Here is a 21,226-nt window from a genome sequence, read left to right as displayed (position 1 = left end):
CTGTCTCTAAGCCAGTAATCATTCCAGGTCTTGGCTTCTGTTTGGTCCTAGCGCACTGTAAGTGTTTCACATTGGCTCAGCTCAAGAGCTGCCGAGGGGTCTCGGTCAGTACATCCTAATAACCGTTGTTACTTCCTCCCTTCATTCAGCCATTCAGCTCCGCTCCTCGTGCTTTGTGGGCAGCTGGTTTTACAGCATGCCGCAGTACTTCCAGGTTGAGAATGCATGGCTCGGGAATACCTTGCTATTAGAAATAGGCATTTCATTCCTCCATTAAATATTTATGACCGCCTGTGTGCCAGGCACCGGGCCAAGCATGAAAACACACTGAAGTGTAAGACAGGCCTGGTCTCAGCTCTCACGGACCCAAGAGTTGAAGGGCAGAGAGAAGTGGGAGTGGATTGGAGAGACTCAAGAGACAGAATTTCTAGGACTTGCTGGTGCTTTATCTATGAGGGATTTCTGATTTGAACTCAGGAATGAGAATGTAAGCAGGGAATCTATACTGGTGTGGTTTTTACCATATAAGGAAACATGGAAATATGACCGAAAACATGGAAATATGTCAGAAGCTGTATATCATATTAACAGTCTTGGCTGCTGTCTACAAAAATGTTGTGTAAAAATGATAATGACATGTTTGATGAACTTTTGTTATTTGCCAGGTACTGTCCTAAGGACTTTGCTGCCCCCTTGAGGTGGGTACTGTTGTTACCCCTATTTTATAGATGAGCAAACCGAGTCTCAGGCTGATTGAGTCATGAGCTCAAGGCTGTAGCTGCTAAGTGGCTGGGATGGAGACAGAGCTGGGAGAGCTGTCAGGTTAGATGGTGGGTGCTGCTTCTCAGCCTGAGCATTTGCAGGATCACTGGAAGTTAGAATCAAGTTCTGCTTAAACATTAGTGATGGATTTTAAGGCTTTTATTTTCCGCTAGTGTGGAAGACCTATCATGGAGAGCATTTTGGTAGCTTTGTTATATATTAGTAACATTTGAATGCCAGTGACTCTGCATTTAGACAGTGTATAAATAGTCAGTTAAAGGAAAGAAAGTTTGGGGAACAGCTGAAAATCACAATATTAAAATTCCAGGGAAATCTTCCAGGGAGTCTGATGATAAACTCTTTGAGTTTATTCTTCCAATTCAGTAACTCTTTCCTTTTAGAAAATGACGAAAGGGCTAAAGACAGTTCTTTTCTCTGATCACAACCTGTGGCAAAGTAAAAAATTGAACCTTGGTTGACTTACAGCGGAGTGGAGGCCAGTCTGCTATCCCAATTACATTTTGCCTTACCTATAATGAAAACACCTGAAATTTACTGCGTGATGGAAGGTGGGAAAGGGCGTTTATGAAGAGCCCTGCAGCAGCAGCTGTGTGGCCAGTGCGGTGGTGCGCGCTTTATCTGAGGGGCATGTACTGCAAGACCCACAGTAGAGACCACGGTTTCTCCTGTACGTACATGCCTAGGATAAAGTTTAATTTATAAATGAGGCACAGTAAGAGATGAACAACAATAGCAAATCAGACAATAAAACAGTTTTTATTATTACTTTTGCATTTTGGGACCATTATTAAGTAAAGTATGAGTTACTTGAATGCAAGCTCTGCAGTAGTGTGGCAGTCAATCTGATAACCAAGACGTTGACCAAGTGCCTCATGGGCTCGCAGGCAGGGAGTGTCTTCAGCGTGGATCTTCTGGACAAAGTTATGGTCTCACTCCCGGGGCTAGACGGAGTGAGGTGGCAAGGGACTCCATCAGGCTACTCAGAAAGCTGCACGGCATAAAACTTATGAACTGTGTATTTCTGGAATTTTCCATTTAATATTTTCGGATTTCAGTTGACAGTGGGTAACTCAACCCCAGAAAGTGAAACTGTGGATAAACGAGGACCTCTATACTGTTGAGGATAAGCCTCGTGGCATAAGATACAGTCATGGAGCTTCGTAAGAACTATAGATTTTATAAGAAATGGAGTTTTTGCGTTTTCTCTAAGCCCAGTAAGAAAAGCAGTAATAAATATTAGGGCTTCACCTATTAAGTAATGGAGACAGAAGGATCAGGAGCTCTTTCAGCTTGTTCTAATTAAAGGAAAAACTAAAAGAGAACTGGCACTCCCTGGCATGAAAGCCGAGTGACAAAAGGCCAGCTACAGAAGCAGCTCTTCTTTCTGCACCTGGGGAGGAGCCCTGCCTGCTGCTGGTTGGTCCTGTGGAAACAGCGTACTCTCCAGCTGTGCACACCTGCAACTGGCCACACCAGAAAGGGGTGAAGGGGGAACCGAGCTGAGATACGAGGGGTGTGGTGCTTCATCACCTGTGATTCTGGATGCCTGATAACGTTAAACCGTGCATTACTCTTAACAGGGAAAACAATTGTGAATTGATAAAAGTTTTCACACCCAGTGATGCTGATTTCCAGCTATTACTACAGTAAAAAAGTGTTTAGGGGTTAAGTGGAAATAGCCCCAAAGGACTCTCCCCTTTCTCTGAAAGTACATTTTACTTTTCCCGTTCTTTCTGGCACCTCCCGATATCTGCCTTTTTGCCAGCTCATTAGCATAGCAGTGACTGATAGTGCTAATGAGTTAGGAGCCCGGAAGAGTGCTGGCTGAAGTTAGGGCTGACGGCTTGTCAGCACACTGGTAGCCGACTTTCACCCTCTCTTCTACCTCAGCATACTGTTCCTATCTTTTAAATGAAAAATCTGACCAAATGTATAATAGAGTGAGAATTTACATATATTTTTTAACAAATAGACTGTTGCTAAAAATTAGCAGCAAGTACATTACTCATGGTAGAAAGTGATATTTCGATGCAGGTGGAAGCAGAGAAGGGTGGGAAGGGGGTGCGGCGAGGATGCCCTGGGCCTGGCAGGTGGAGGGGACAGCTGTGCCGTGGAATCACTAGAAGGTGCTCAGAGGTGTGAAATTATCCTGGGTAGTAAGAGGAGGAGCTGCCCAGGGATGAGTGACAAAGTGCCAGTTGACCTTGATGAGCCAGTTAAAATAAAATAAAAGCTTTTAGTGATTCCAGTTCATGAGATTTTTCATGTCCCAGCCCTCATGAGCCCGGCCGTATGGGTAGAGGAGTTGGAGGCTTGGGTTCGTCTGGGCCCTGTGTCAAGCGTCTCCTGATAGATACAGGGAAGTGGCCGGAGAGTGAAGCAGGGACTGGAGGAAATAAAGGTCCTGTACCGAGGGTTGCAAGAGAAGCGGTTTTCTGTAGTGATTGTGCATCTTGGCTGAGGCAGAAATGTAAGAGTGCACATTTTTCAAGGAAATATCGGAGACCAAGATTCAGTTTGTAATGTGATGAGGTGTGCAGGATTCACATCTTGCGTGGGGTGTGCACTACCATTTTTATATCTAAGTCAGGGGAAAAGTGTAACCCAAAGTGAGTAATTTTGATGAGATTTCTATTGTATGGGTTGAAGCTCCCCCCACTGCATTTTTATGACGTCATGAATAAAATGAACTCTTGCAGGAGCTTTAGCTTGATTTTCTTGAATACCGAAATCCCTGATGGGGTTGAGTGAACTTACAGAAAAACATAAATGCTAAAATCGTGCTGTAACCTTGGACCAGTAATTTAATGTCCCAAGTTTTAGTTTCCTGACAGTGTGTTGATGAGGTCATGGGCGCCTAGTGTCAACAGTGGTGACAGTGTCATACCCAGGAATTCCTGGACTCTGCCAGTGGACCAGGGGCCTGAGCTCCCTTTGCTCTTAATTCTGAAGGGGCTGCTTACAAAGCATTGGTTCCTGACTGGCCCATGTTGAGTTCACCAGGGTTGTTTAAGTTCTGCAAGAATCCCTGCAGTTGACAGTTACTGTAGGGCAGGGAGTATGTAGGAGCGTTTGCTCAGCTGGAAAAGGCTGTGAGTCCTGGTAAGGAGAAAGAATGGCCATTCGCATTGCTAGTACCTCCCTGTTTGTCACCTAGAAGCTGAACCTTGGTTTAGAACTCACTTTCCCAACTCTAACCGCTGCTGAGACTTTATTCTCAGGTCTCCTAATCTGGCTACAAGACCTACCAGAAAAGTAAGACAATGGACATTTAATTCAGTCAGCCTCTTTGTGAGCACCTCCTAAGTCCCAGACTCTGAAGACAGTGGCCCACACCTCATCCCAGCTGTTCCTCAGGGCTTCTTCTCCCTGACCCGGTCCTGCTGTCACCTCACGCCCAGTGTGTGCCTGGCTGCACTAGTGCCAGCCAGATTTACCAGTTTGTCTTTTAACTTGTCTACAATTTCAAGAACACTGACAGACCCACCCTTTTGTGAGTTGGCTTGGACCCTGAGGATTCTTCAGTCCAGGTTACTTTGAGCTCCCGGCTGGCAGGTGCTGCGGCTCCTCCTGAGTGAGTGCGTCTGTGGGTTGAGAATGTGTTTATTGCTGGGAGAGTGTTAAAAACGTCCTCCCTCTGTTGCATTGAAGTCAGCCCCATCCAAACCCTTATCTAGATGGTTGGGCAAACCAACATCAAACCTACTTGTAGCTGACCTTGACTCAATTATGTGAAGAGAGCTATCATTTATAACCACACTTAAGAGTTGGAAATGGTTTTTCATAGTTTCCAGAGGTGTTATTAATTTCTTATTTATAAGCTAAAATGTCATAAAATACTCATTTTTCATTTGAAGAGTTTACATTTGAGTGATTTTTATCCTTCACAGCTGTTAGCTTGTTTCAGGCTGTGATATTGTCTCTTTTTGGTGTCTCACTGACATCATGTTGATCCATGTTCTACATTTCTCAATGCAAATTGTTTTAATGAATCTTACTGGTTCCTTTTGTATTTATCTGTTTGAAACCCCTCCTGTGTGCCTCCTCCCCCAAAAGAAGTGTAGTCAAGTGTGCTTTGAAACAGCTTCAGGAAACAGGCTGATTAATTGGGAAAGGATTTTTATTCAGGACCACCATTGCCAATTTGCATGGGTTGGAAATGATGTGATCAGTCAAAGCTCTCTGCAAGCAGAGGCAGACAGTTGTTTGTTTTATTCCGTGTCATTCCAAGAAGCATCATTTAAACGTTTCTTTTTGAAATAACGCAGAACCGTGATTGCTAATTTATTGTCATTCAGAAAGTTTTGAAGATTATTTTAAAACATTTTTTGAAATGCTTATTACACAGCTACTCTGCAACTTACGATGGGGTTACATTAGGATGAGGCCGCTGTAAGTTGGACCATTATAAGTCAGGAACTGTCTGTGTATGTCAGAATAATGTTGATATGCAAACTAAAGACAGAATACTAATGCCATACTTTATAAATAGAACATTTAAGTTACTTAGAGGAATATAATATTTTGGAGGAGACACATTCGTGTTCACACCATGTGTTTCATTGACTTCAAACAGAAAATGAAAATATCTTTAAAACAGAAAACTTTGGCAGTGGGAGGAAGCAGGCAAGCTCATTGAAACTCCTCATGCAGATTTAGTAAGTAACAATCTGTAGTGGCCTGTGCTGTTAGAAGTAATTTTTTGAATCATATTATTAGCAAAGTAAAGATATTAAATATTCAAGAATATTGGCCATGTGTGGTGGCTCATGCCTGTAATCCAAGTACTTTAGGGGACTGAGGTGGAAGAATTATTTGAGCCCAGGTGTTCGAGACCAACCTGGGCAACACAGCAAGACCCTGTCTCTACAAAAAATTAGCTGGATGTGGTGGCATGCGCTGTAAGTCCTAGCTCTTCAGGAGGCTGAGGTGGAAGGATCCCTTGAGCCCAGGAATTTTGATCTACAAGAAGCTGTGATTGTGCCACTGTACTCCAACCTGGGCAACAGAGTGAGACCCTTTCTCTCTCTCTCTCTCTCTCTCTCTCTCTCTCTCTCTCTCTCTAAAAAAAAAAAAAAAAAAAATCCATATGAAAGCATCATATCAGTGAATTTTCAAATTACCATTATGATAAAGTATACACATTAGGAGTAAAAGACTGTGTCTATAATATGTATTCTCACTTATATTCCTTAGTTACTGACATTTATTAGTTTCATTGTGTTGTAATTGATGTCTTTATCTAGAGAAGTGATGCTCCCTAATGTCAGACAATAGCATGGTGTGGATTTCCTTGTTTCACCTAAAGTAATAAACAAAAGCTACAAGAATTTCAGCTTTGTACTTTCTCTTCTGCATGTTTCAATAAGTACCTAATGTTTATGTTTTCATTAAGATGTAATATTTGTGTGTTAAACATTTCTTTATCATTTTGTAGTCAACAATCATAAGTGTTTCTGGTATATATACTTGTGTTCATTTTGTCTGTTCTCTCAATGCCATGGATAGAACAGACTTTTACAGGGAGAAGGCAGGGAAATGCAGTTTGGAAGAGCATTTTCAGTGTTTAGAGGGAACAGCCAATTAGTAATAACATGATAGACCAAGACACTGGGACTGTAAGTTTGTGAGAAAGAAGAGTGATACTTACAAGTTGAGAAATACTGACTTGGTTTCAAAGAACAGGGTGGTATTAAATGAAAATTATTTTGACGATGGTTAATAATTACTTCTTTTTGGAGCAGTGAAAAAGTGGTGAGCATTTCTTTACCTTTATGCTGCTGCTTAGATCAATATAGTGGTTTTAAAAAATTTCCATGAATGCTTGAAAGGCCAACTGAAAAATGAAGGAATTTTAAACTGTCTCTAAAGAGTTGTAGTAACGTGGTTTTGAAAAATGTTAATCTGTAAGAATTTGCTTAAAATTTTTAGCCAAAGGACACTTTATTATTTTGTTTGTAATAATTTGGTTTCTTAAACATTTCACATTTTTCTGTTAAGTCAGTAATTGCTGATTGAAAATTTTTTCCTTTTTAAAGTGAAGTACCTTTAGAACTGTGGCTTATGGTTGTGTTAAATAGTTAGCAAAAGATTAGCATCTTTGAAAAGATAAATGTCATGACATTTAGTGTTTTGGATTAATAGGAAAGAGGCCAGTAATTGCATGGATTTCAATAAGCTTAAAAATAATATTCTTAGGTTATAATGACATTAAAACATTGACATAATTTCCAGTTGCTGCGTTTTGATTTTTGGTCATTTAATATGGCCTATTGTATAAGAGTTTCCATGTTAATATGTGCAGTCATGTGCTGTTTAAGGATGTTTTGGTGTGGTGGACTGCGTATTATACAGCAGTGTTTCCATGAGATTGTGATACTGTATTTTACTGTAACCTTTTCTAGGGTTGGATATGTTTACATTGTGTGACAGTTGCCTACAGTATTCAGTACAGTAACTTGCTGCCCTGGTGTGTAGCCTCAGAGCTACCAGTGTGTGCTATACAGGCTAGGTGTGTAGAAAGCTCTACCTTCTAGGTGTGTGTGTGTGATTTCAATACACTCTATGGTGTTAGCACGATGGAATTACCTAAGATGCATGTCAGAATGTATCCCTGTCATTAAGATGCATGACTCTGTGTGTGCGTGTGTGTGTGAAGGGAACGACAATGACTGTAAGAGACACGTTATTGACATTTTCAGAGGAAAATTTGGAACCAGGTCTATGTTTCTGAAAATTACATAACATTTTTCTGTCTTTCACCCTGTTTCTTTTTATTTTATTTTTTGTTGTTGTTCTTTAGGGCCCTCCAGAATTTCCACAGCACACACCTGGACCCGTTCCCAACAGTTTCAGCCAGCCCCCACGACTCCCTCTCCAGGACCAGTGGAGAGCCCCACCCCCGCCTCAGGAGCGAGACCCTTTCTTCTTAGGAGGTACAGAAAGAGTCAGTGGTGTGGAGCAACGTATCAGAAGCTGCACTGGGTGATGTGTCCAAATGCATTGATGTTATAACCTGAATTTAACTCCCAGTTGGAGATGTTATTAGGAAAGTCAGGTTTTTGTACCATAGCAAGTCTGCCTATCATTTCAGATGCTAAAATTGGACACTGTTGGTATCCGAAATGGGAATATCTTATATAAAGGAGGAATTTATGTATACAGAATGACAAATGAAGCAATCTAGAAATAAGAGGCAAAATCTGAAATTGTTTCTAAACATTCATAACCTGGCGAACACTTGTGATTTTTGTCCACAGTAGGATAGTGCTTCAGACTGCTTTTCTCAGAAGGACCTGGTCTTGTTAGCCTGAAGATAATGATGTTGTGTTACCTTTCAGTTTCAGGCGAACCAAGATTCCCAAGTCATCTTTTTCTGGAACAGCGAAGTCCCCCTCCACCACCACCGCCTCCCACCCTTCTCAACAGTAGCCATCCTGTTCCTACTCAGAGTCCTCTACCATTCACTCAGCCAGGACCAGCATTTAACCAGCAAGGACAGCAGCCAGTGTTCCCGAGAGAGCGGCCGGTAAGACCAGCCCTGCAGCCTCCAGGTCCGGTGGGGATTCTGCACTTCAGCCAGCCTGGGTCGGCAACCACACGGCCCTTCATCCCTCCTAGACAGCCGTTCCTGCCGGGCCCAGGACAGCCGTTCCTGCCCACACACGCACAGCCCAACCTGCAGGTACGCTTCCTGAGCCAGCCTCCAGGGACACTGTGTGCAGCTTTGAGTCTTTGTGTTTCAGAAAGTTTCACATTTTTATCTGAGCCTACTAATTTGTGGTTATTTAAAGAACAAGAGTATTAGTCTTAAATGCACTGTTTCTTAAAGACAGCTTTTTTTTTTGACAATATTGCGTATCCCCTTAATACAAGAAAAAAATGGGAAAATCTCATTTTTGGGAATTGAAAAATGCTCCTATTAGGATTTTTTAAAGGGTTTTTGAAGAGTCTTGGCATGGAGGGAAAAAGATGTTGCTGTTTACTGATTATTTGAAGGACTTGAGTGCCCTCTGCCGATAGATGTGTGCTTCATGGGTTGGCATGTGTCCGTAACATCTTTCTTACCCGGTGTATTTCTTCTCGTATTGTAGGGTTACTGTTAAAATACATAGCAATGGTCTACATGAATCAACTATTTAAAAACACATGGAATGCGTATCTCAGCTAGAAAAGGAAAATGAATATTATCTAGGGTGTTAAAGAGAAAATGTTTATAAGAATTTTTCTTTTTATTAGAAAAATGCAACCAATACATCCCCATTGCAGAAATCTTGGGATACAGACAGGTATAATAAAGGAAATTGAATAATCTCGTTACCTAGAAAATTCAGAAGCATTTTTTTTGGTCTTTTTTTAAAATGCACATCTTGTCAGCACCTGCTTTTTTCCCTCCAGTGTACATATCATTTGATCTTTTCATGTCAGTGGATTGGTTTTTACTACACCGTTTAAGAATAATGGGTGCTGCACACGGTCACCTTCACGCCGTCCGTGTTGTGGCATGTGTGTGTTGGCTTCAGTACTTTAGCAGCACAGTGCTGCAGGGAATATGCTTCAGAGTTAGGAGTCTGTCTGCATACTTAGTTATTTCCTTAGGACAACTTAATTCTAGAATTACTACATTAAATATAAAATTTCAGATAATAGCTTCTGGCTTATTACTGCATTTAAAATAGTATTACCTTCATCGGCAAGTCTAAAAGTTTTGGAACCACGGAAAGTTCCTTTCTTGTGTTGAGGTTTTTAAGGAAAATTGAAGTGTATCTGCCCGGTGTAACCATTTATGAACTATTGTTTCTCTTTCTTTGGAAATGGAAGGGGCCGTTGCATCCCCCATTGCCCCCTCCACATCAGCCTCAGCCTCAGCAGCCTCAGCAACAGCCCCCGCCGCAGCACCAGCCTCCGCACCAGCCCCCGCCCCAGCACCAGCCCCCGCCCCAGCACCCGCCGCAGCACCCGCCGCAGCACCAGCACCACCACCACCACCACCTGTCCGTCCCGCCCCCTCCTTTGATGCCTATGTCTCAGCCGCAGTTCCGGCCTCACGTACAGACCGCTCAGCCTCAGGCCAGCAGCAGCCGGATGCAGTGTCCCCAGCGCCAGGGGTTGCGGCATGTAAGTGTCAAGGGGTGTCTTCCCCAGAGGCCTTTTAACTTACAGGACTTGAGGGGCATAATTTGTAGGTTAGAATATTTTCCAATTCTGATTTCAATTTATAAAACAGTACAGATTTCTGAAGTGAATCCATGTTTTAGAAAACACTCCAGTGATTGTTTTCTTGACTGCAAGAATTGATAACATACTCCTTTTGGGTCTTAAAGACTGTGTTAATATTTACTTAAGCATCTTTCATATATCTAGGTATCTCTTTTCTTTTTTTCTGAGATGGAGTTTTGCTCTTGTTGCCCAGGCTGGAGTTCAGTGGGATGATCTCGGCTCACCGCAACCTCCACTTCCCGGACTCAAGTGATTCTCCTGCCTCAGCCTTCCAAGTAGCTGGGACTACAGGCCCGTGCCACCACACTTGGCTAATTTTGTATTTTTAGTAGGAATGGGGTTTCTCCATGTTGGTCAGGCTGGTCTCAAGCTCCTGACCTCAGGTTATCCGCCCGCCTCAGCCTCCCAAAGTGCTGGGATTACAAGTGTAAGCCACTGCACCTGGCTGTATCTAGGTATTTCTATAGAGATAGATATGAATTAATAGACACGTAACTTCAGAAAATACTTTTGGGTGGTGGTCACTTTCCCTTTACTAGTGGCTTATTTTTTGATGTATAGATGATCTCTTTTTGGTCTCTGAATGAATACGTAAATGAATTCAGGAAAATACGCTAACATTCTGTTGCCAGTTACTACTACAATCCTGAGAAGACAGCGGTGAGCCAAAAAGACAAATTCCCTTCCTTCAAGGGGCTCGTGTTCAGTCGGAGGAGATTAGCTTACATTTATGTGTGGGGTTGTGTTCTCAAATACTATCGGCAAATGTGTGACTGGTCGTGCATTGAAAGAAACTGGAAAACAATGTATTGCTCTGAAAATAAAGGGCCACAGTCATTGCGCTGTCCTCCATTAAACATACTTAAGAGGCTTTTATAATTTGTTTTTTTTAGGAGAGAGACACTGTGGTTAGGGTTCTCGCTTCCGTTAAATACACGTGAGAGGGTTGGTAATTTAGCTTTTTAGGAAAGAGACACAATGTGGCTAGTGGTCAGGGTTCTCATCTGTCAGCTTTCTTTCAGTATTGTTTCCTTTTCATGCTTGAGCTTCAAGCATGTCACTTAGCTGCTTTGAACTTCAGTTTTCCTGATATTTGCCTCTTTCTGTCTTAAAGTAATAACACAACTAAAGCAGTAAGAAAGGATTCCTAGATCCGAGAAGAGCATGCTTTATAACCTTGGCTTCATTTGTTCCAATCATGGTAGACTGTTCTCATGACCCTTGTGCACTGGGATATTTGACCCGTGCGACCTCAGAGGTCTCATCCCCCTTCCCAGCTCTCGCATTCTCTTTGCCTCCTCCAGGTGTGGGTTTTCTCTTAAGAATCCCCAGGATGAAATGACTAAGCATTTCCTCTCAAGTAAAACATTCTGGGACCTTTCTTCTCCCAGGGGTCAATGTTTCTTAGACATTGACCTGATGATTCTTTTCTGGTTCCACCTTCAATTTAAGTGACCAAGTAAAATAGTAGCATATGAATCTTGTTGAGCCCTGCTAGCATACAGAGTGCTTTTTTTTGGCTGTCTCAATTCTTTTGAAACTGTCAGTCCCTTTACTGAAGCACCTGCTAAAGATTAGCCTGGTAATTTCTATAAAGAGGAGTGAGTCTGTAGGCAAGGATGACACCTTTACCAATGGGAGTCGTTAACATTACGGTGAGGGCATGCTGCCCTATGGATCAGGTAACGTTTATGCCTGAGGAAAAAAAGTATTAACCAAGGCAAAAAGTATCAGTTCCCCAAAAGAGAAGTCATTTACTAATTAGAATAATTTGTTGTATTTAATAATGTGCCTTTTAATGTTCCTTCTGCCGAGTTTCCACTTATAATTAGAATTTCTTTCTTTTTGTGGAAAGAATACAACTTCTCAGAATGTAAGCAAGCGGCCAATGCAGCAAATGCAGCCCACTGCACCAAGAAACAGCAATCTGCGTGAATTACCCATAGCGCCGTCACACGTGATAGAAATGACCAGCAGTCGCTGCTCTGCCACACCCTCAGTGCAAGTGAAACCTGTCGTCAGCTCCTCACCACCCTCAAGGGCCGTGTTGGCTTCCAGGGGCTCACAGGGAAAGACAGAAGTGAAAGTCAAGCCAGCTAGCCCTGTGGCTCAACCTAAAGAAGAGGCAAAAACAGAACCAGAGGTAGGACACTCCTCTTATTAACAAACATTGGCCTCAGACAAGAAGCCTTATAATCAACTTGTATGTCTTAGTTTGCTCTTACTTAGTAAGTTATTACAAAATCTTGCTGTACCTGGTGAATACCATTAGCTTTCTGTGACTGTTTCTTATTTTACACTATTAACTTGTAGAAGATAGGACCAGTTTTTTGTTGGTCTTTAAGATTTCTGGGGGTTTGCTTTGTTTTGAATTATAATTACATATGTTGTTGACATTGTTGCTGATTTTTAAGTAGGCATAGAATGTAGTAAGTATAGATAACAAATGCAGGTCACTGTTGTACACGGCTTTAGTTGAGGCTGTCTTCTTCCACAAGCCTGAGTTTCCTCATCTGGTCCAGGAGGGTAGGCCAAGGTGGCATGTGCAGGAGGCTGGCATGGAGGTAGTGTCAGCCTCAGTGAGATGCGTGTGGAGCGCACTGAAATAGTGCAGCGGGGTAACTTTTGCAAGACCAATGTCATGAAGAGTTACTTTAGGTAAGAATTTAGGTAAGTCATGCTTTCTTAGTTTCATAAAAACCAGTTAACACTGGTTTTGCCTTTCAATCAATTTTTTTTCAGTCAGATTTTCTTCTTATACATTATTGTAGCAGTTGTATTGTTTACCAAATTGGAAGTACAAAGTTGAAATGTTAACATACGATGAACTCTTATTAGAACACGAGTGACTTTTGCTTTTAAAATCAGCATGTAAAAAAGTGTAGATTGACAAACTGGATCGGAATAGTTTATAAAGAAGCCTTTGGTAAAAAATTTATCATGCTTCTAGTGTATATAGCCAGCTTCTAACTCAGTATGTGTAACTGATTTGGTTCTGAAAAATGAAGTCATACACTCATTTCTTATATGGTAAGAAACTGTGATAATAAGAAAAAGGCCTACCTAATAGGGGAGGTACCGTTTCGGGCATCGTGCTGGCACGTCTGGCAATCAGTTTCTTCCATGATAGTTGATTTAGGTGAGCTTCTGAAAGATTCTTCTATAGAGTTATTTCAAAAAGATGCCTTGAGTGAAATGGAACCTGTAGGTCACTGTAGTAGAAATGGAATGTCTTGACTTATTTTCTTTTAATTTTATGTATGTATATTTAAAGGGGACCAGGATTATATATATTTTTTTACTTTTAAAAGATATATATATATATATGTATATTACTTTTTTAAAAGAAAAGTCATCTATTTGTTTGCTTAGCTAAATGTGACTTATTTTCTTATATTCACTCCCTTGATAATGATATGATAAAGGGTGAATCTGCTTAGTCCGAAGTCTTTCCAATTATTTCAGTTGCTGTTCTGGACATGCCTTAACTCTTTCTTGACTGCCTGGGAAGAAATTCCAATAACTAGTCATTATTCCCGTGTTTTGAAGCAGTGGCCCTTTGGGTCCTGTTAATATGTCCCCAGCCATCTGCTCCCCCGATGCCCACGTCCCTTCTGCCCACTGCTGATAGTTTTTCTGTCTCCCCCTGATTTCACTTCTTGCTCTGTATGCCTGCCTGTACAAACGGCCTCTCACCCACCTTCATTTTTGCAGTTTGAAATCTGCCCTAGATGTGAAATTAAGAGAACCGAGTTGTTCAGAATTGCTCGCAGGTCGACAAATAACCCCCAAGTGAGGGCTGGCACCAAGCACTCCAGCTCCAGGGCACCAGCCGACTCCTAGCTGCACTTTTGTCTTAAGGTCCTAATTCTTAAGGTTTATTCAGGGAAAGTAAGATGGTGAAAAAGCTTAATTCTAGATAGATTAAATCCTGTTAACATTCTTTTATACAGAGTCTGTGGATATGGATGATTTTTAAAGAATATTATAATTCTTTAAAGATGCTTAACTTTTTATACATTTTCCTTATTGGATGCTTTTTATGAAAGTTACTGGACTTTTTCAAAGATTTTTTTGTAGCTACTTGCAGAATGGTTTGGAGCTTGGAATATTAAAGGCGTTCCTTATATACCATTAATATTCCAATACTGCAGTCGGCAACATTTCGATTCTGAGGAGAGTGCATGAGTTCAAGGTCAGAGAGATTGACTTGTGCTGTTCATTATAACCAATTATTCTGTGACAAATGAGTTTGAGATGGGGCTGAAAATTCTGTACGAAAAATCAATAGTTGTAATCAGGGCCTTTCAGGTCATTTATACCCCACCTTTTGTTGGTTTGTCAGGGAAGAGCCAGATAAAACCTGTGTGACAGCAGGCCTCCCCTCTGCTGCCATTCCTGTTTGAGACATATTTTGATATCTTAAATGAATAGTTTAATTGGTTTCAAACTTGTAAATGAGTAAAAATTTACATGATTTCATTTTTAATATGCTGATAAGATTTTCCAAATTAGCTTTAGCTGTGTGATTTTTTTCCCCTCCCCAGAGGAAGGAGTTGTACGTAAAGTCTTTAAGCAGATTTTGAATGACTTCTTTCAGACACTGAATTAAAGGACTTTCGGAAAATGCATTCTCTTAGTTTGTTGTAATAGAGTGGAATGGACACTTTGCCTGTATAGCAAAGTAAACTGTGTGTGTTTTCCATTTTAGTTTCCTGATGAAGATGAGGAAACAAGGTTATATCGCTTAAAGATAGAAGAACAGAAACGCCTAAGAGAAGAAATCCTGAAACAGAAGGAGTTACGACGGCAGCAGCAGGCTGGTGCCAGGAAGAAGGAGTTACTGGAGAGACTCGCGCAGCAGCAGCAGCAGCAGCAGCAGCTCTATGCTCCCCCACCCCCAGCAGAGCAGGAAGAGCAGGCACCGTCACCGTCACCCACCAATGGGAACCCCCTGTTGCCCTTTCCGGGTGCACAGGTCAGACAAAATGTGAAAAACAGGCTTCTTGTTAAAAACCAGGAAGTCAGTATTTCAAATGTTCAGCCCAAAACATCAAATTTTGTACCATCTGGTGCGAGCATGCAGTATCAAGGACAACAGATGAAACCACTGAAACATTTGAGACAGACCAGAACGCTTCCTCAAAGTCAGACTCAGCCACTGCATAAAGTACTCCAGATCAAACCTGCGGATGTGGAGGAGCCAGCCGTGCCCCAGACTCCTCGAGTGGCATCCATCCAGGGCCGGCCCCAGGACACAAAGCCTGGCGTGAAAAGGACTGTCACGCACAGGACAAACAGTGGTGGTGGAGATGGCTCCCACATCACCTCCAAAGTCAGGGTGATTAAGCTGTCAGGTGGGGTAAGTCGACTAGTTTTATGAGAGCCTCTTTGAGTCTGTGTTTCACATAGAATGTCCTTATTTCCAGAGAGTATTTTTGAAGAATGAATGAAAAGTTACCTCTCTTAGAGTCTTATAACCAACCTCTACCCACTTGAAGTTGGTATAAGAATTGTCATTTAAATACTACAGTCATGCATCGCTTGATGACAGGCATAGGTTCTGAGAAATGTATTGTTAGGTGATTTTGTCATTGTCTGAACATCCTAGAATGTATGTACTTACACAGGTGGTACAGCCTGCTGCTCCCCCCGCCCCCCGCCAGCCTGTGCAGCATGACTCCACTGAATACTGTAGGCCGTCGTCACACAATGGGAATGTTGTGTATAGAAGTGTATCTAACATAGGGAAGGTAGAGTAAAAATGCGGTGTCATTGGGACCACCCTTGCAGGTGTCGTCCGTCTGAGTGGAATGTTGTCACGTAGCACCTTTTGGTTTTCTCTTTGCGTCATAATGAAAGGCCAGTGTGACAATCCCTAAATTCGGTATTATCAGTTTTAGCTTCTTACTGCAGATAATCTGTGATAAAATCATTACATTTGTTTTAGAAATAAATTTTCCTGGCCCGGCGTGGTGGCTCACGCCTGTAATCCAAGCACCTTGGAGGCCAAGGCAGGCGGATCACCTGAGGTTGGGAGTTCAAGACCAGCCTGACTAACATGGTGAAACCCCGTCTTTAAAAAAAAGAGAAAGAAAAAGAAAGAAATTTTCCTTTACACAAATGATTTGTTGTGTATAGCTTCAGATTCAGTGAGCAGCTGTGGGCAGTCAGATGGTGGACAGTGCAGGTGTGTGTGTCTACTTCTAATCAGCTTTGTCCAGACTGCCGGACTACAACCTGTGTTCCGTTTTCAGTTTGCCCCATTTTTTTAAAAAAAGGCATCGTAGAATTCAGAGTTGCAGTCACGTGTGCTTTCACCACATGCCTTCAGAAGGGGAGCCTGCCTCATTTCTTTCTGTTCCTTTTCACCGGTGCCGTGTCAGATCGCTTTTCAGTCAGACACAGACAGTGCAGTTTTCCACTGCAGTTTGGATAAGTTCAGTGTTCTAAAATTAAACCAGTCACTGCAGATAGATTTCCATTGCAGAAGATTCTTCCACAAGAAGTGGTCTCTAGAACACTTGCTTCTTTATCCTGCCATCTAGCTTTACTTAGTTATGGTAAGTAGTTCTCATCTTGTTTTCGCGAAAATGAGTTCTATAACAGATGCTGTGGTCTCTGTAATTGCTGTGCGCTGTAACAGTGCTACTCATTGTATGCAATTCGTATTATGAATTGAGGAAGAAAGTAGGAAGGTTGTAAACATAGGCTTCTAGAGTAAATGAGCTAGCAATGATTGCTTTAAAAGATATAAAAGTAGGCCAGGCAGGGTGGCTTACGCCTGTAATCCCAGCACTTTGGGAGGCTGAGACGGATGAATCATGCGATCAGGAGATTGAGGTCAGCCTGGCCAACGTGGTAAAACCCTGTCTCTACAAAAAATACAAAAATGAGCTGGGTGTGGTGGCACATGCCAATAGTCCCAGCTATTCGGGAGGCTGAGGCAGGAGAATCGCTTGAAACCAGGAGGCAGAGGTTTCAGTGAGCCGAGATTGCGCCACTGCACTCCAGCCTGGTGACAGAGCAAGATTCCGTCCCCCCCCACCCCAATGATACAAAACATATATACAGTAAAAAAAAAAAAAATCCTCTCTCTTTTAGTCTATTTCAGGATGGTAGGACATGTGAGCATGTGAAGGAGCACGTGTTACTTTGTCTCCTTGCTTGTGCTTGATTAAGAATAACTGATTTTGTTAGTTGGTTAATTAGCTGAGATTTAGTGCTTTTATTTCTAGGTTTGTAGAACAAAACCATGACTTTTTCATGTGCTATAGAAAATTTCTATAAAATACTGTAATTAGAAGTTCCATATATAGAATATCCAGTAGGATGCATAGTTCTGTTTTCTCTGGATCTATTTTCTCTAGTCATTGTAATTAGAAATGTCGAGAATAATTGCATTCTATCAAATTGTTTTCATATTATATGAATTTGTTACCTTTAGGTTAGAACTCAAGCACTCATTAGTTTTTCTTCAGTGGCCCTTTTGCTTTTGACCTTGTTTTTAAGTGTACCGTGTTAATCAGTGTCTGATTCTTTTACTTGCATTATAAACTTAAGATGGGACATCGGCCATTGTTGGGAATTAGGCCTTTTCCTGTAGCAGCCAGAACTGGTGCTGCTTGTTACTGTGGCGGATGTAGAGGGCTGCACGTGCTCTGCACTGGCAGGGTGGGAAGTGACGGGTCCGATTTCTACCATCAAAGAGCAGCATTTACACTCGTAAATAGCTTTCCTTTACAAGAATTTTATCTACATGAATTTTTACTCTTTTTCTCCAATGGAAAATATTTATTTTTATGTCACACCTAATTCCAAAATCATGTTAATCTTAGTGTTTACTCAGACAGGATCCTCCAATAGCACGTGGACACTTTTGACCTAGCAGGGAAGATCTCTTGTCTTAATTCTCTGAACCAGAACAAATAGTATTTGCCTGTTAGCCTTGTTTTTTTTTTTTTTTTTTTTTTTTTTTTTTTTTTTTGGGTGATTTTTATTTTTAAGAGAACGTATACCTGATGGGATAATTAATTGCAAATTGTGCTTGTTTCAGATAATGCAAAAAGGAAACACATTTATTTTGGCTTCTGTTTCTGTTTCTGACTGGTGCTGAGGCATTCTCTGCGTCTGGGGCTGTGATCTTAGTGCTCAGGGATGTGTTCTGCCTGCGAAAATCCAAATGAGCCTAGGGCTGAGCAGGCCTTGGCTGATAGGAGCTTTGATTACTTATTTAATAGAAGCATTTTATTGTTGATTCAGATTTCTCATTTTTTCCAACCTAAACTGCATCCTAACCTAACCTAAATTATCTCCTTTACTTTTTTCTAATTTAACTAGTGTAACTAAATCTAACGTCTTTAATTAAATTATTCTTTGCATTCAGTAGCCTCCTAATTCTTCAAGTCTCTAGACAGGATAGCGAACTAACTTTGCATAGTGCCATTCAAGAACCTGTGCTCTGGTGGGTGACCACAGTTAAAATATGTGTCCACAGGATTGTTCACACTCAGATGCAAGCAGAAGTTTCTTGCCATTCTTACTGTGATACACAAGTTGGAGGTGTCTTACCACTTAATCAGGCTTCTATGAGTGTACTCACGTCTGTGAGGCAATTGTGAATCAAATGGAGTTTTCTATATTTCATTATTGATAAATAATTTATCTTTGGATTTTGTTAAGCTGGGGTTTTTGAAAGGTGAGAGAGCATGAGTCTTAAGACCATGGTTAATTATCTCACCTTTCAGGTGATTTTTCTTGGTCCTTGTCATTGTAAGAGAATATTCTTTAATGGTTGTCCCCTTTGTCACTGCTGCTGCAGTATGCATGTGCATAGGGAACATTTTCAGAAAGAAATGGACAGGAGGATTCCTGGTATTGTTTCTTACATGTTGACTAGGGTCAGCGTCTTGGTTTAAAGCTCAGAGTGACTCTGCAGTTATTCAAGGACTCATTGTTGGCATCGCGTTTGCTGTTGGTTACTCTGAAATTTCTTGTTGTAGAGTACAGAGATTGGAGCTTTTCTTTAGGACTGAGCTCACCTGTGCATGCAATCATGTGATGCAGGAAAAAAGTGTTGTTTTGGGTGCAGAAAGACTCCTGTTGAATAGTTGCCTGTTCTTTGGGACCCTGAAGAATCATTTCATTTTTCTGAACCTTAATTTCCAATCTACAAGTGGGGCTAAGAAGGCTGCTATCAGGAATCAATAAATGAAAGCTTCTGGTACACAGAAGGCACTTCCTTACTTCCCATTTTCTTTGTAGAATGATCCTAAGGCCCCTTTTAGAAATAAATTATGTGATTTTATGCCAGATAATAGCAGTGGCTATAATTTAAGTGTTTAGCATATACTCATAACATCTTTCTGAGAGGAGTGTGTTGAATCTCAAAGAGGTTATGTAACTAGCCTAGGGCCACACAAGTACTAAGTGGAAGAGCTGGGCTTCCAACTGTGGTTTAATGCTGAGTCTTAGACTTTTACCCTTGTTTATGATAGTTGTCCGTCTTATCTGCTGCTTTTTTCATGGTGTTATGAATTTCTTGATTAAGGATAATATTCTACTGTTAGCAGTCCAGATTGATTCGGAAAATGCTTGATGGGGACTTTTAGGATAATGATGATGATCAGGTTTTATTTTGGTTGCCAGCCCAACTGACTGATAGTGACTGCCTGGGACAATAGGCTGAGAAGGAAGGGTTTGATATATGAAAAAGCAGCCTGGTTGGGGAGTGGCCTCAGCTGTGAATGTAGTCCTGGTGAGTGGCTGGGTCATCCCTGTTCCAGAACCTGGGCCGCTTGCCCAGGAAAAGGAGTGCATGTGTCCTGTTTAAGTAGAGCCGTAACTTGCTACGTGCTGTGACTCTATCCTTGAACATTTCTGTGAACCAAATTAAGTCACATTTTACATTTAAAACTGTGAAGGGAAATAGAAGGGGAATTTGAAATTGAAAGATATCTTTCGTTATGAAACGAATCAATCTCTCTATATATGAATTTCCATTTTTTTTCTCATTCATGTTTTATTTTCTGGATTTGGTAGGTGAGATTACAAAAGGAACAAATTAATGCTGCTTATAAGTAGCGTTAGATATCAGCAAATACTGCTTCTAAAATTTCATGTGCCTTCCTGACTATTAAGTAGTTCATCTGCAGAATTATATTTGATGGAATGGTTCTCTTTTAATTACTTAGAATATAGAAATATTCTCCATTTGCCCATTTCTCAGAAAGGTATTTTTAAGTACTTAAGAAACCAAAAGAACAACGTTGTTATGTTATAATTTTGTTCATAACCAATATGTAGTCCCCGGAAAAACAGTTCAAGTAATAACAGAGCAAAAGAAAGTGTAAAATGTTTCCTTAGTGTAAACTTACTGTAGTCATCTACAACCATTCTTTGTGATTAAACACAAGAGAAAGGAATTAGAGCAAACAAGGGCCAGGGGAAAGTCTTTGCCTTACGTGTTCAGTGTCTCTCTTCCTATTTAGGGAAATGATTTAGTCTTTGAAGTGTTTGCATCTTAGTTTTCATTTTGCATCTCTATAATCTTGGTTACCTGGCCTTCATTGAATCCCAGTTGCCTCATCAGTACAGTGAGAACCAACTCTCCTCCCAGGATCCTTGCAAGGATTAAACGTCATAACCATGTGATGGTCCAGTGCTTGAGTATGTCGTAATAGCTCAATAAATTTACTACCCTTTTCTTTTAGTTGAAGGAAAAAGGAAAAAAATTTTTTTGGAGTGGCTGTTGATAGTGTTCTTTAAGAAAATGAAAGCAAATACTGAATTCAGCTACCTTATTCTAATCAAGATGATGAAAATTTTAAGAATTTGGCAGCAAATTAAGTAAACAGTTCTTTATTCTGTTGGCCACAGAGGTACGGGAGCAGCACAGAATGCCCCCCAGGAAAGCCAGCTGCCCAGTTGTGATACTGTTGTGTTTTATTTTTCAGAGGCTGTCAGAATGCTGCAAGCCGAAGGTCCCAGTTTATTTGTGTGGTCATGCTTTAGCGGGGTGGGACTGCATTTGTAAATTTCTTCCCTTCCTACCTTCTCAAAAGTTATTCCCACATTTGGAACGATATGTATACACCTGGTCCCTTTTGTGGAGCTTGGGGAGGTCTGGAAGGGAATGTTTTAATATAATTTTAGTAAGAGCAGTAGGAGAAACTCTCAAACATCCTTTGTCAGATTTACTAGTTGTATATGTTTTGTCAAGTTT

General features: G+C 41.1%; 1 protein-coding gene across 8 annotated transcripts in view; it reads left to right on the top strand.

Annotated features, from left to right (window-relative positions):
- RBM33 (RNA binding motif protein 33) overlaps nt 1-21,226 on the top strand; it is a 136,742-nt gene that overhangs the window by 84,071 nt on the left and 31,445 nt on the right. For all 8 annotated transcript variants that reach the window (XM_017519650.2, XM_017519664.2, XM_017519644.2 and 5 more), the window contains exons 10-14: nt 7,586-7,718; nt 8,124-8,467; nt 9,604-9,900; nt 11,858-12,145; nt 14,714-15,364. In XM_017519650.2, the coding sequence (XP_017375139.1) occupies nt 7,586-7,718; nt 8,124-8,467; nt 9,604-9,900; nt 11,858-12,145; nt 14,714-15,364 (1,713 nt within the window). The remainder of the gene's footprint in view (nt 1-7,585; nt 7,719-8,123; nt 8,468-9,603; nt 9,901-11,857; nt 12,146-14,713; nt 15,365-21,226) is intronic.

Source organism: Cebus imitator, unplaced genomic scaffold (genome assembly GCF_001604975.1).
Source record: "Cebus imitator isolate Cc_AM_T3 unplaced genomic scaffold, Cebus_imitator-1.0 Scaffold20, whole genome shotgun sequence".
Lineage (NCBI taxonomy): Eukaryota > Metazoa > Chordata > Mammalia > Primates > Cebidae > Cebus > Cebus imitator.
Note: the sequence above shows the minus strand (reverse complement) of the source record. Positions and strands in the feature narration are given on the sequence as shown.